Source organism: Lithobates pipiens, unplaced genomic scaffold (assembly GCF_037356315.1).
Source record: "Lithobates pipiens isolate NorthernLeopardFrog02 unplaced genomic scaffold, aLitPip1_a1.2 Scaffold_19, whole genome shotgun sequence".
Classification (NCBI taxonomy): domain Eukaryota; kingdom Metazoa; phylum Chordata; class Amphibia; order Anura; family Ranidae; genus Lithobates; species Lithobates pipiens.
Window position 1 is genome coordinate 371,264,855 of NW_027507764.1, and position 15,834 is coordinate 371,280,688.

Consider the following 15,834-nt stretch of genomic DNA (forward strand, 5'->3'; position numbering starts at 1 on the left):
TTTATTTTAGTTTTTTATTATTATTATTATTATTATTATTTTTACAATGACATTTTTTTTATATGTATTCATTACAAGACTTTCATTTATTTTTTTAATCAGCCCTGTTGTGGGGGGTTTTGGTGAGATATCAGGGGTCTAAAACAGACCCCTGACATTTCCCCTTTGAGACAGGAAAAGGGACTGAGGACACAGATTCCCCAGTCCCTATCTCAGCAGCCTCAGCTGCACTGAAGACGAATGAACAGGAAACAGAGGCTCCTGTTCATTCATAAACTGAAGCCTCATGAACACAGTTTACAATGCTCAGTTATGAATAGACGGAGTCAGTGATCACCGACTCTGTTTATTCAAAAAAGGAAAGAGCCGGTAAATGACATATTTACTGGCTCCTTCTTCCGCTCTCCATCCTGACAGATCCGGGGGGGGGGGGGGGCAGAAGAGGACCCGGGGAGCCAGAGGAGCACGTGAAGGACACAGCAAGCTAGAGGAGGGCCCAGAGAGCCAGAGTAAGACCACAGGGGCCCAGAGATTAAGGGACATTTGATGGCCAGTTGGGGATGATCGGTGTGGCTGTGGTGGGAGTTACAAGCACCAATCTCCCTATGTGGCTTTCAATAAAGCAGTTGACAGCTTCCAGTGGCTTCTGAGCCCTAATTACCATGGTTAATTTACGTGCCTCCGTCATCTGCAGCTCCCCTCTGTCCTCTCTCTCCCCCTCCTTCCCTGTTATCATGAGAATGGCTCTCCTGCCCAGCCCTCCCGCTGCCATTAAGCCGCATAATGCAGCTAATATACAAAGTATCCCTTCCGGGCATGCTGCCATTCACTACAATGGATTTATTTTTAAAAATGTATCCCTACATTGTTATCAATACAGAAGAATTGGATTTTAACCTCTTTTGATTGTTTTATACTGATAGCTTCAGAGTGCGGTGGTGATTTCACTGGATTTTATTGTATTGTTCTGTGCATTGCTTTGTACATGTGCACATATATATATATATATATATACATACATACATACATACATACAGGGCCGTCTTTAGCGCAGGGCAAACGGGGCACCTGCCCTGGGCCTAATGTTTGTAGGGGGGCCCGCACTTCTACCCACGAATTGGGGCCCCAATGAAGGTTTTGCAGAGTGGGCAGAGGACATGAAACGGGAGACTGTATTCCCGTGCTAGCCAGCTGAGAGCGGATGGGGCCAGGAGCTCCACTGACGCTCTGACCCTGCCCCCGTGCAGCCTGTATGCTGGGAACATAGCGGCTGTAGTGAGAGCCAGTGATCGGAGTGGGAGCGTCAGTGGAGCTCCCGGCCCCGCCCCCGGACCTCTGTATTCCCCAGCCAGTATAGAGGGGGCGGGACCGTGAGCTCCACTGACGCTCCCACTCCGATCACTGGCTCTCACTACAGCCGCTCTGTTCCAAGCATACAGGCTGCACGGGGCGGGGTCAGAGCGTCAGTGGAGCTCCTGCCCCCCCCCCCCCCCCTCTGAGCTGGCTAGCACGAGAATACAGCCTCCCGTGTCCTCTGTGCACTCTGCAAAACCTTAATCGGGGCCTAAATTCATGTGTAACGGGGCCCCCCTACAAAGCATCAGTGGAGCTCCCAGCTGTTGTAGTGAGATCAGAGAATGGAAGCCCCGCCCACATACCTCTAAATGTATGTAGTGAGTTTGGCTGGCCAGGTATGTCCTTGCACCCATAAAATGCCTGACTGCTTAAACCCTGAGCTGTGTGTTGCTGAAACTTCTCTGACCATCACCTGTATCATGTCCGCAGTGTCTGATTGTCTCCTGCAGTATGTCTGCAGTCTCTGATTGTCTCCTGCAGTATGTCCGCAGTCTCTGATTGTCTCTTGCAGTATGTCCGCAGTCTCTGATTGTCTCCTGCAGTATGTCCGCAGTCTCTGTCTCCTGCAGTATGTCCGCAGTCTCTGTCTCCTGCAGTATGTCCGCAGGCTCTTATTGTCTCCTGCAGTATGTCCGCAGTCTCTGATTGTCTCCTGCAGTATGTCCCCAGTCTCTGATTGTCTCCTGCAGTATGTCGCCAGTCTCCGATTGTCTCCTGCAGTATGTCCGCAGTCTCCGATTGTCTCCTGTAGTATGTCTGCAGTCTCTGAACCTCTCCTTTAGTATGTCTGCACTCTCTGACACTCTCCTGTAGTATGTGTATTAATGTGCCCCTTTACTTCAGGGGCTTTTTTTAAATTTAATTGCTCAATTATTTAGGATTGCTCCACTGCTCAGTGAGAGGTAATGATGTGCATTAACCTGTAGCAACCAATCAGCGAACAGTAGTGATCTGCTTTAATCTCTAGCAGCCAATCAGTAAGTGGTAATGATGTGCATTAACCTCTAGCAACCAATCAGCAAGCAGAAATTATATGTTGTAACCTCTAGCAACCAGCCAGCGAGCAGTAAGGATAGGTTGTAACCTCTGGCAAACAATTGCAATCACTGCGTGATCTGCTGCAGTAAACTGATTTTGAGTCTACCTGCTATTTTTTGTATGTCTCAGAATGGAGGGGGGGCCCCAAGAAAATGTTTGCCCAGGGCCCAATCAAAATTAAAGATGGCCCTGCATACATACACACACAGTGTATATATAGTGAGACACTGACAAGCAGAATTGTCCGCAGTCTCTCTTTCTCTCTCTTGTAAACGTATTTAACAGTAACTTAAAAGTGATCTGAAACTATTTTAATCTGCCTTTAAAGCACACTAAAGGCAGGTATTGCTATACTTGTCTGAACAAGTACCAAATCAAATTACTATGTGATGCACAAGCCTTAAAGTATACCAAATACTTCCTTTAGCTTCCCTGAATGATCCATATTCGCCTTTATTTGTGTCTCACACGTTCCCCCTCCCAGACACTGTGAGAGCGTTTAAACAAAGGGGCATTGCTGTCAATTCAGAAAGCAGAACTAGGTGTGGCCAGCTACGGAATGATAAACTTATAGGCTTGTACATTAGCAGTAAGACTGCTGACAGCCTTGCCCCCTCAAACATGTTTTCATTCCACTGTAATTCAAGCAGGCTTAGCCTACATGGGGGTGGCAACTCTATTCTGAATTCAGGAGCAGTGCAGCATTGTTGCCACACCATCACAGGAAGCTGAATTTGGTGGACTCAATTGGCAGGATCTACAGGTATTTGTGAAACTTTGTAGGGGAACCAGGAGAAAACTATAAGTGACGATGGTAGGCCATAGTTCTACTTTAAATGACCTCCGCAAAACATGTACACTAGAATGTATGGATTATGCAAAGAAGATTAGCACATAGTAAACAAAGGTTTTGCTTACATTTGACATTATCGGTGACCTTGTGTTTTTCAATTTCAATTCACCATGGAATTCTGCCGGCTGCTTTATCAAACTCCATTCATATGCATAAGGCACATCTACAAGTGATACACAAAACTGCAGTTAGCCATAAACAATATTGCCTTTTGGTAAGGTGACACTAAAGACTAACATACAGTACACAGATAAATGCATCCAGATCTACATATCAGTTTGTATATAGGAACTCACTGGCCTGGGGTTCGGGGCTTACAAAGACATTAAGTTGAACTTCTTGAGTTGGTAAATCCACATCCATTTTGCCAGCTGTGGTTACTGTGAGCACTAATATGAACAAGAAAAAAACAAACACATGTAAAGAATTTCAGCATCAAGCACTTTGTCGTTTGCCTCAAAGACGCCCTGTCCTAATTTTATTAATATCAGCAACTATTTTCCATCAAGATTATGTGTCAAGTTATCTAGTTTTATTTAATTATTTTCATTTGACAGAAGCCACCCCAAGCAAACGCAAAAATGTCCATCAAATGATTGCAATTATTCCCCTGCTGTATTTATTTATGTTTAAGGTAAAAACTATAGGTAAAACTTTATTCTTTTTTCATTTTGGATAGAGTAAGGCTCCATGCACACTAGTGTTTTTTTGAGCTCCGTGAAGCGGTTATTAGCAGTTTTTTTCTGCTCCTATAAGCTAAATAGTGTTATCCTATGTGTCCATGAATACTACTTTAGACTATTAGCATTTTTTGAGCTTCAGCTCTTAGGAGCAGAAAAAAAAATGTTTTTGTAGAGTTTCTTTGAGTGTTTTTCCTGCAGAAAAATATGCTGAATGCTCCTAACTGCTCTTAGCTGCTTCTAGTTGCTACTAAAATGCTACTAACAGCTTTTTTGAGCTCTTTCTTGTACTGCAAAAATGCCAATAAAATGCTAATACTCCTATTATCAGTATTTTTCATCCAGCATTTTTTCTGGCTTTTTTTTTTTTAGCTTATAGTGTGCATGGAGCCCAAGGGATGTTTATAACCCGTCAGTTTTTTCTTTGTCCCATTCTGGAGATTTCCTTTACTTCTCATCCCAAAGCCAAAGCATGACGTGAGAAGAAATCACTCATAAGTGAGGGAATCCCTGGATGTCACCAGAACCCCAATTGGAAGATTTCCTCACTATTCCTGTTCTTTTGATATTGGAAAACTTTTTTTTCCCATTTTCGATAGAGTAAGGAATGGTTATAACCACTGTCAGGTTTTTTTCTTTGCCCCATTTGGGAGATTTTCCTTTACTCCCTGTCCCAAAGCCAAAGAATGAAGTGAAAGGAAATCTCTCAGAATTGAGGAAATCTTTGGTTGTCACCAGGGTCACCTGACCTGGTGCCCCTATGGGAAGATTTCCCCTCTATTCCTGTTCTGTTGATAATCCAAAATGTTGGCATTTCATTGACTTTTATTCTTAGTGATGAGGGTAAACAGGACAAATGGAGAGGATGAATCCAATCCCTCTCCACTCTATACAAAACAAAACAAAAAGTTTAGTAAAAGCCTTTAGTTATACCTTAAAACTCGCTGAACGGGCAGAGATGCTGAGAGTAGGAGCTTGCCAAAGGCTCCTGCTGCTGCCTTCATGTTCAGTAAGGAGGGATAGAGTGGAGAGAGCCGCTGTTCTCAGGCACAGCGGTGGATCAGTAACGGACTCAGGTAAGTATAAGGGGTCGGGGGGGGGGGGGGTGGAATGCAGAGAATGCATTAAGTTAAAAAATCCTTCTACATTTACAACCATTTTAAGGGTGAAAAAAATTATATTTGATAATGTTTCAGCAATGTAATGATTCATTTGGCTCATCCTAAGGCCCCTTTCACTAGGGCCTTCTGATCAGGTCTGGTCTGGTCAGGTCTAGTCTTTCTTCAGTGTGGGCCCAATTGGTGGACCTGTGTTTCAAGTGGACCTGATCAGAAGCTCCATGCTGGTCTATGGGAAGGCTTGTGTTTGTTTACAACCACCTGCCTCCCAGTCTGTCCTAAATGTTTTGGATCAGAGGAAGCCTGATCTAAACAGACACAAGCCCATTTACATTTGCCATACAGCCATTATTGGTCCACCACAGTCTGCCATCAAAAGGCGAACTGGAGAGGCATGGATGTCATGAAACTGACATCCATCCTGTTATCCTTCAATGCAGGAGCTGATCTGCTCATGGATCTCCTGCTGAACGGAGCCTAGCATCCTGTGTGGAAGGACCCTTAAGCCGTTTATGAATTAGGGATTCTTATTATTCTGAATTAACATGTTTTCATTTGCAATGCATACCAGGTAAAAAAATATATAAAAAATAAATTACATGGGAGTTGCATTTGAACTCTGTTCATTCTGAAAAAATAGAAATTCCTTAAAATGTTTTTACCAGCCAGATCATTTTAGAGAATAGAATTTTCTCAGGCTAGGCTCACACTGCTAAAATACAATTTTGATTACAATTTTAGTGCAATTATTTAGAACAACTTGGATGCTACTTTTAAGTAGTTTGAATAATCTATGGGGCCAATCACATTCGGGAATCACACCAAAGTAGTACAGGAGCCTTTTCCATAATCGTCTCATGCAGAATTGCATTGATGTGAATGGGCATTGGGCACCATTGAAAATGTGATTTCTATTGTCATGCGATGCAGTGCAGCTAGAATTGCTTGTATTCTGCATTCACCTTTCATTGTACTTAATAAGCTTAAAGCAGAACTACAGCCAAAATATTTTTTTTCATTTTGGATAGAGCAAGGAAGGATTAGTTTCTCTGCCACAGGAAGTCTATTTGGCTGGCAGTAAGGAAGATTTCAGCAGGAGGTTGTGAACATTGCTGTTGGCTGCAGCTGTTATGGTCAGGTACTTAGGCTGGGGAAGGGAGTTCAGACACCTTTTTATCAGAGGGGCTACATAGTCAGGATAAGTGTACTTTATCTAAATGTACATGTATCCTTTGTGTGCGCTTATACAGTCTCTCAGTTATTGTATACATGCATTTGAAATATTGATTGTTGTCCTCATTGCATCAACTTACTTGGATATTGGGCAGTGGAGGTAGCCAGTGCATTGCTGGTAATGGATGGATATGATGGCATAGCAGTGGTTGCATTTTCTGCATCCACCTGGTGCGCTGATACCAATTGCTCAGTTGAATGGTTTGCACTCCTCTCTGTAACATCAACTAAGACTTCATTCAGTATAGCAGATTGGGGGATAAGTGTTGGAAGCTAAAAGCATGATTTATCAAAAAAAAAAAAAAAGATGTTATAAGGTGAACACTGTAAAATGTGTACTCTATACATACAGTTTAAAAGGCACTTATCAGAAAATATGGTAACTATAACTACATTTGCTGATTTGTTTTGAAAGGTGCACGCTCCATGACTGAAATTCCTACACAACTTCTTCCACAATGGAACAGGATTTAGTAACTGCTTTCACATCACAACAGGTCCGGAAAATACTGCTCTTTACCTTGAAATCCTCAATCTTCCAGCAATTAATTGCCATACTTCTTTTGAACCGTCATTCTTGCTCCTGAACAAGAACTCAGTATCCACGAAAATATATTGAAAATCTTAAGACACATCCTAAATGCAGTCAATGTTTGTATTTCCGGTTCCGTGGCAAAAGGAACCCCGTCCTTGCATTCAGATTTTTCTCACTCCCAACAAACAACAATTTAGACGTGTTCAATAAGACATGGCACTAATGAATCTGATTTCTCTACTCTCAGGAAGGCAAATGTTTATTGGCAGGAAATATCTGCACTGGTTTTCTGCATCGTACAAGTTTTCCTTCACCCTAAATTCTTTTTTTATCTCTCCTCTTCTTAACCCACCATGTTTGGGCCTTACCTGTGGACTCCCCTTTTTATGACCCTTTTATACATCCCTATTCCTCTTCCAGTGGTTCTCTGCTTTCCTCCTCTCTCATTTTCCCCTTACCTGGCTTTTCTCCTGAACAGATTTTCATCATCATCATCCCAGTCCCCACCTACCCATGCACCTTCACCCTAGTTTTTACTTACCTCTATTCCTATATTCTTACCACTTCACCTATGGTCCGCTTAACCTCCTGTTTTACATACTGAAAATAGCTTTTCAATCAGTGAAAACATGTACCTGAACACTTCATTAGATTTTTGTAATAAGACCAACAACAAATGTGATATAAAGTTGAATATCTAAACTTGGCTCGATACCAGCCCTGCCTTAACTTTTGCAATATTGTAATATTTTATTTTTGTATTCTGAATAAAATTTCCATTGTCTGCAAGCTTGCAAATAAATAATGAATTTGAAAAAAAAAATTGAAAATAGCTTACCTCCTCATTGGTTTCCCTTCCTCTGTGCAAAACTGTGTCTGCTTTTGCTATTGCAGTGGTTAGTTGGTCTCCAGATAATGTCTCAGAAACGTTGCTCAACACAACATTATTCACTATGGAATCTTGTTTTGGATGTTCTGCATCATAATCATCATCATTACGTCTGCCAACCTCTACAGCAGTGGTGTTCCTAACTGCATCAGGCATTAACCAACTTATGAAGTCCAAATCAGGCTTTAATTTGTCTGCTTCATTTAGGTTTGGATGGAGAAGATCCAGCTGAGGAGCACCATAATCATCTGTGTAGTCAGCAAGTTCCTCCAGACCAGGGTTCTTGATTAGGGAGGACAGATCCTTAAAACTGGCCATATCCTCCTCTGGATCACTTTGATCTCCAAGCAAATATTTTCCATTAGGCACAAAGTTATCATAAAGTGGTAAGGAAATAAATCTCGGAGAAGGCCTAAGAACAAATGTTAAGTACGACTGCATGTGCTCGAATTTTTGGGGTTCACAGCTCTCTTTATGTTGGCAGTCCACAATGTAACATTGTCTGCCCAATAACCAGGCAAGGTCACAGCCTGAGTGGTTGCAACAGGCTATAGCACACTCTGACATAGTCCTGGCATTTGGAATTCTAATGAGGTGCGTATTTTGTAAATTAGCAGTTATAGCTGCATTGGCAAAGGAGGCACCCTCTCGGCACTGGTCACATAGATATCCTGGAGGTTGTGAAAAACAAAGTGTTATACTACACATTTTCCTAATTTTCTTTTCTTTCTTTTTTTTTAATCAGGTACATTTTTATTAGGTTTTACAATTTTATTATACAAAAATAAAACCCTACCACCAAATTTAAGTTATTACAGATGTACAGTTAGCTAAAACAGTGCAGGCTATAGAAAGAACTATTTAAATCTTAATAGTAATACAATCATAATATAGTATTTAAGGAGATACAGCATGGCATCAATGTAATGAATGTGTCCATAGTGCTACAAATTAACCACTACATAATGAAGAAATATTATGGTTATGATTCCAATATTATTCATAATAAAATGTATCAGCACACTGATGTCAAATGGTTATTTACCCCAGTTTATACATGACTAACCATCTCCTGACTTTCAATTAGTCAGGAGTATTTTATGAATATATGGAGCCACTTCATATTAAGGCAGTACGTCGGAGTATAACAGCCAGAGCTGTAAAGCCTGACCCAATAGTAGCAGGTTATTAATTCAACTAGCCATTCTCAACCAGGATTGCTAGAGCTGTGGCTGATTGACCTCTCATTTGATGGTGCCTCCATTGTTCTGGGGTCAATGTCACTTGGCAGAGCCAGCTGCATGAAACCAATGATCCTTCAAGCTGCCTGAAGAGGTTGTACTCTGTCCGCCACTGTAAGGGGGCATTCTTCCCACTAACCACCAATGGAAGGGGGCATTTGCTTTAAACAATTACATTGCTAATGGTGGTTGAGTGTTTTTTTTTTTTTAGCATGCAGAATATATTTGGGGTATAATTATGAAAAAATAGCCAATAACCAAATTTGTCTTTTTAATGGCTGTAGCTTGAACTTTTTTTTTTTATTTAGAGAAAAGTATCATGAGATAAAACAGGATAACTGTAGCGGTTGCAAAAATCTTAGTGGGGTTTCATCAAGAAAAAAACTTAATTGGCTGGAGTGGAATGTTGCTCCCCACAGCCTGTCTGCTCATCAATACAGACATGGTATTGTGTACATATACAATGCATATTAGCGTGCACATATTTTAGCACTAGTTATGGTCTGAAGGTAATCTTTAAGTATAACTAAAAGGCAAAACTTTTTTTTTTTTTTTTTGGATAGAGTGGAGAGGGATTCGAGCTTGCCAGTTTTTACTGCTGTCTGTGCTTCACCATCTCGATTTGTCCTGTTTACCAATATCATTGAAAGTAAAAGAAAAATTCAACATTTTGGGTTGTCCCCAGAAACGTAATAGAGGATAAATCTTCCAATGGGGACTGGGAATAGTTCTGGTGACCTGTGAGTCCCCAAGGAATTCACTAAATTTTCAGGGATTTCCTTTCATTTCCTATTTGGCAATGGGACAGGAAGTGAAGGCTAATCTCCGCAATGGGACACAGATGGCAGAAAAAAAAGAACCCTCCTTTGCTTGATTCAAAATGAAACAAAAAAAAGGTTTTGCCTATAGTGCTACTTGAAGTCTATCTCAACGTTTAGTTTAGGTAACAGGTGATTAACTTAGTCTTGGCTCCCTTATATCATCTTTAATTGCAGAAATGTAAAACCTATCCAGAGGAGGTAACAGTTGATGCCTAAAATGAACCAGATCTGGCCAAAAACATTCCTAAGGTAACACCTGTGCTGAAATGCAGATAACTTCTGCCTGCAATTATCTGCGATAATCATAAATTAGAAACCTGAGTGTCTGTGAAGGCAATTTGATTCTGAAGTCAAGATTCAGCCCACCCTTCTGGATCCTTGTCCCACCTCCTGTCAATCAACTGTAAAATGCCAGTACTTCAATGTGCAGTTAAAGCTCCATGCAAAGCCTAGGTCTAGGTTCCTAGGAGTTCCATAGTGACCAGTATTAAGACTAACACAGGTACTTGCCAGCACTGCATGGTGCCTGCACACTGTTATTACCAGCTTTAATAAACATGTGATGAAAATCATGTATTAAATTATACTTATTAACACATATTAAATACAAGTGAATTGTCTTACCAGTAACAGTGCACAGCCAAATAAACCAAGTACAAAGGCACAGAGTCATGATTCTAGGTTACTTCACTGTGTGCCCTCAATTATCTCTCTTACACTTTTGTGGCTTATTCATATTCTTGTATTATGCCTGTAAAATAAGAAGAGAATAACATGAATGTTATTTTAGAAACAAAATGACATTAAAGTTTTTTAACATTTAAAAGCAGACAATTCTATGTTTGTGGTATATGTCCCTAAACACGTATGGCCCTAACCCCATGTAGGCAGGTAGAGTCCCCTTTTAGGGTTGCTTCTCAGAGGTGAAGTGATGATGCAGGGTTTCACGAGAGAGGTTCTGGGGTTCGGGGTTCTGGGTCTGTGGTCTGCGCAGGAGAGGGGTCCCGGAGAGGGTTTTTGTGTGTTTTCCCCTCACTGGCAAACTCTACAGAATCTCCTTATGAGGGTCCATTTGGAAGCAGACACAAGGGTGTATGTACCACTATGCACATACTTCGTTACAAGTGGGAAATATTATAGTATTGAAGAAGTTGACTAACCATGATCTGAAATATCTGTACCCAGAATTTGGAATGTTATCAAAAGTAAAAGACTACTAAAGCAACAAAAAGCCTCAAAGCACTCAGGCTTTCTCACTAGTGTGACAGGAGAGGCACTTTACAGGCGCTGTTTTAGCGGTAAAAAGCACCTCAGTGTGAAAGTGGCCTTAGCAGTAGACATTTCCAGCTAGTGCTGGGATTTCAGGCCTTTTTACCCCACAATCTTTTCTTGGTAATTGCCTCCTCCACCTACCTTGCATTTGTTTTGAATCATAGTCAATCATATTGTGCTTTCACTCACAAATTATCGCAAACTTCAGCACAAAGTCAAGTGGCAACCCTTACTAATCATTTCAGTGACACAATTTGCCTTGCGGTCCATACTTTAACACTGCTGCTGCTGCTGCTATCAATACATGGATGGATTTATTGATATGCAGAGAAAATAATATATATATATATATATATATATATATATATATATGGTATTTGATATTTTTGATGTAATCTTCTTTTTACAAATAATTTTTTTGTGCAGCAATCCTTCTTCGTGTTTATATATATATATATATATATATATATATATATATATATATATATATATATATATATATAATTTGCTTGTGAAAATCCACAAACAGGTGGACGGGACTATGCACACATCCGTTTCCTTTAAATGCTCATATTGTCTTTGCATAATTTATTTATTACAGGAATATATGTAGCACCAGCAATTTTCTTAGCACTTTCCATATTGTACATTTACATCTGTCCCTGCCCTTGTGGGGCTTACAATACATAGTTCCTACTTTCAATCTAAGGTTACTACCTTTCCAGATTAATACATACACATACTAGGGCCAACTTAGACAGGAGCAAACTGGCCTACCAGCATGTGTTTACTTGTGTGGGATTCTGCCCACACTTCAAAGGAAGACCCTAAAGGAGGACCCTATTGTTGCAAGTACTAAACATTAAAGTTAGCTATACACTAGCAGCTCGTACTAACATTTTTGTTATAATATTCATTTTGACAGCAGTGACAAGAAAATTCGAAGTAGGATAGAAGGATGGGCACAGCACTGAATTGATCTTCTCCTCGACTTACCAGTGAAGTAAGTGTTGTTTGGGGGGGAGGGGCACAGCAAAAACATTTTTTAATCTTAATGTAGGGAAGGTATTAAGGTACAAAAAAAAAAAAACTTTTAGCTTTAGAACCACTTTAAGTCTAGTAAACAGGTGTGACCTGAAAACAATGGACACAGTATAAACAAAGAGGCCATAGACAAGCTAATAATAACAACAAACATAATGATTTAGCCAAAAAATTAATGCCAGTGTAATGGAAATTTGTAGGTTCTTTATATAATTGTATTCTATTTTATATGTATTGCACAATGCCCTCACTGTGCACACGGCACTAATAATGTTTTCAGTACATGTTTTGCATTCTTTCATGTCCTGATTAGAATTAGCCTGCCTATGTAACGCCCCTTGTTACCATAAACGTACAATTGTAATATTAATGTGATACCTACGTAATCATGTGTATAAAAACCTTCAAATGCGTCATAATAAAGAACGGTTATTTGGAAAGATGCTGAGCATATCTTTTGTGTCTGTTCCCTACTGCAGTAGTTATTAATTTGGAATAACTAATCAATATGAGGATAGGAGTTGCCCATCATCAAAATATCCATTTCACCAGTATGAAAGCTGAAGACATTTTATCTGGTAAGCACGGTTTCCAAAGACAGTAAAAATGTTAAATGTCCATTTCTGACTGAAGTACTGTATGTGTAGTTGTTTGTGACAGCCTCCATGTTTTGTGATGGGTCACACATGAGGTACCGCTGCTCTACGTCATCTCCATCAATACCCCCCTGGGACAAGGCTGAGACTGCCATGGGGGAATGCTCAACCCTATGGAGAGCCTCTACTCTTAGAGATGGACATACCCCATTGTACACTTGACACTGTTTTCCAGTCAACTCTCGGTTTGACATGACAATGTACACCTTCTTCGTAACATGCATTTTGGAATGACACGCTGAGCCAATGTCCGCAACTGCCTGTCCAGCGTTTTTCACTCCTTTTATCAAGCAGCGGAGTGGGCCCTGCTGTGGCCTCTCTGCAGGCTCCACACCTGCACTCAACTTAACTCTTGACCTTCAGCACCGCTTTACAAGATGGGAACCTCTGCAGTGCAATACGCTCCGGTTGCCATGGGGGACAGACCATTGGTGGAAGGAGGCCGTTACACCTATAACAGGTACATGCTTTCGACAGGCTGCTTGTTAAACTTCTGTTACTCTTGACAACCACTTATGTTTTCAAATTAATCCATTCCACAAGATTACCTTCATCCCCCAACGTGTTAAGACTGACTGGTTAACTGTGTGTACCAGGTACTTGCAATACACCTCCTTAATAACTTCATACCAAGCATGGACAAGGTTTATTACTTTACTTGGAAAAAGAAAACCATCTCAGAGTCCATCATACATATACCAAGTTATTCCAACATCCCTACTCCTACAGGCTTGAGTGCTGCCCCAGTATAACTGTAAAAGTGTCATCCAGTAATCATAGCCCTTCAGAGACTCTCTCACACAACTGTTAGTCCTCCATGTGGACAGCGATGCACAACAGCCTTCTGCTACTCCGGGTCTAATCCTCCATCTCAATGCCCTATGGGTCTCACAACCCACAGCTGCATTAGAACTCTTTGAACTTCCTAAGCCCCCTGAGCTGGACCACTCACCTAATCTATATGACAAAGGACAAATGGGCCAGACCCAGACAGGAACCTGCCAAAAAGACCAAGAAACTGGACATGGGATTAACTTCTATCCTCCCAGTCGGGACAGCACCTAACTGTTAAAACCTGCCCACAAATATACCAGAGCAGTTAACTCGCCCATGAAAAATCCTGATACTAACCAACAAGCGCCTCAAGTCTCCCCATCTGACTGGCATAAAGATATCCAGAGAGCCTTTACCATTTTCTCAGGATATCAGAATGTTTACTCTTTATCTGTGTTTCTTGTTTATAATTTAAAAAGTTTATGTACCTTGGACATTAGCTAAATGGGGGGGGGGGGGTAAAAATATATGTCCATTAATGAGCAGCTAACTCCTATCAATTAGAAGGTCCTGGAAGTTATGTCAGTAAAGGTAGTCAAAATTGGATAAAGCCATTGTATTTCGGCAGGACTACCCTTAATGTACTCACCCAGTACTCTAAGGCCTGGTATTTACATGGCAGGGGACTGCACTCTCGCTGCCCGCTTGCTATGGAGATACCAGCCCGCAACACAGTTGAAATATTATGAAGAGCTCAGTTCAATAAATTTGCCAGCCTTGTTGAAAGCTGTAGGTGCATGCCAGCTGTCATATTCACCTGGTGCACATTCACCTAAATGTAAAATAGCATGACTGTGACTGTGGAATTAGAAGACATTCAAAAGAATGCCAGATCACACACACAAAGGTTTACTGACTCCTTTATGGCTATTAAACATGATGAGATCCTTTCACAAGATGAAAATTAGCCTTGTCTTATTTGAGTAGGCCAGTTTTTATCGCTGGAACCACACCTGATCACTAGAGCATAGTGAGAAATTTTACAGGATAATTGTCGTATTTGAGCAGACTCCTTTCTATCCAAGATCCTCACCATGACCACCATATACACATGTAGACACATTTTCCTCCCCCGGTACTGGACCCAACTGGTACTAGGTGCAAAAACTTGATTAGAAATAGCGCTACATAAAGCTATGAATGGCACACCATAACAAAATTTAGCAGGCAATGCATCGGCCACATATGCTGTACATTGTGGTAATAAAAAGACTCATGTTCTTTTTTGTCCATTTTCAGCTCTTTCATAATGGATGCAATGCCTTAATGCAGTGTACCTTAAAAATAAACTCCAAGGATGATATTTAGTGCATACTTACATTTGTCCTGCTTGGCACTATGCAAGTATGCATTACTCATAACCGATGGACTGCAAGGGAAGCTGAAATCACTGTAGTAGTCGGCGTTACAACGGTGTGAGTTACTTCTTGTCAGCAGGTCATGCTTACGTGACATAACCTTCCTTCCTCTCTACCTTGGTCAATCAAAGAATAGGGAAATAGCAAACTGCTGCTCACCTGAAATAACTTGCTGACAGTGTAAGATACGGTGAACGGTGGGGGAGGCTCAACCCTTAATACACACAGATAATACCGACACCTGCTTCCGAGACACATGCAATGCTTGATTGAATCTAGATAAAATATACATGATTTCCTCCACGCTCACGTGTTTCAGCCCTGTACAGGCCTTAATCATATTTTAAACATGTGAGTTCATACGAGTGGCTGCCCCACTGGACATTGACCACAGAGGTCGCTCGATTGGCACCACTACTATTCATAGAATGCTTTGTTTTTTTATTAATGAAAATTAATAAAAGCATTCTATGATTGATATAGATAATAACGGCACCCTCTTCTGAGACACATGCAATGCTTTGAATCAGGATAAAATATACATGATTTCCTCCACCCTCACATGTTTCAGCTATGATTAAGGCGTGCACAGAGCTGAAACGCGTGAGCATAGAGGAAATCATGTATATTCTATCCTGATTCAATAAAGCATTGCATGTGTCTCGAAAGTGAGTGTCAGTATTATCTATGTCAGAGAATGCTTTTATTCATTGATAAAAAAAACAAAAAAACACAAAAGCATTGTATGGTGGTGGTGCCAATCGAGCAACCTCTGTAGTCAGTGTCCAGTGGGACACCCCCTCGTGTAAACCCAAAAGATTGCAACTTTCACTGTTAGTAGCCCCGATTACTACTACAGTGATTTCCAGCTGGTCCATCAGACATGAGATATGCATTCTTACATTA

At 40.9% G+C, this 15,834-nt stretch overlaps 1 protein-coding gene across 2 annotated transcripts in view; it reads right to left on the bottom strand.

The window, feature by feature from the left end:
• Positions 1-15,834, bottom strand: part of KIAA0319 (KIAA0319 ortholog) — an 81,694-nt gene that overhangs the window by 60,137 nt on the left and 5,723 nt on the right. For both annotated transcript variants that reach the window (XM_077492283.1, XM_077492284.1), the window contains 5 exons: positions 10,389-10,515; positions 7,652-8,373; positions 6,359-6,551; positions 3,544-3,636; positions 3,313-3,410 (listed from right to left, as the gene is read on the bottom strand). In XM_077492283.1, the coding sequence (XP_077348409.1) occupies positions 3,313-3,410; positions 3,544-3,636; positions 6,359-6,551; positions 7,652-8,373; positions 10,389-10,437 (1,155 nt within the window). In that variant the 5' untranslated portion in view covers positions 10,438-10,515. The remainder of the gene's footprint in view (positions 1-3,312; positions 3,411-3,543; positions 3,637-6,358; positions 6,552-7,651; positions 8,374-10,388; positions 10,516-15,834) is intronic.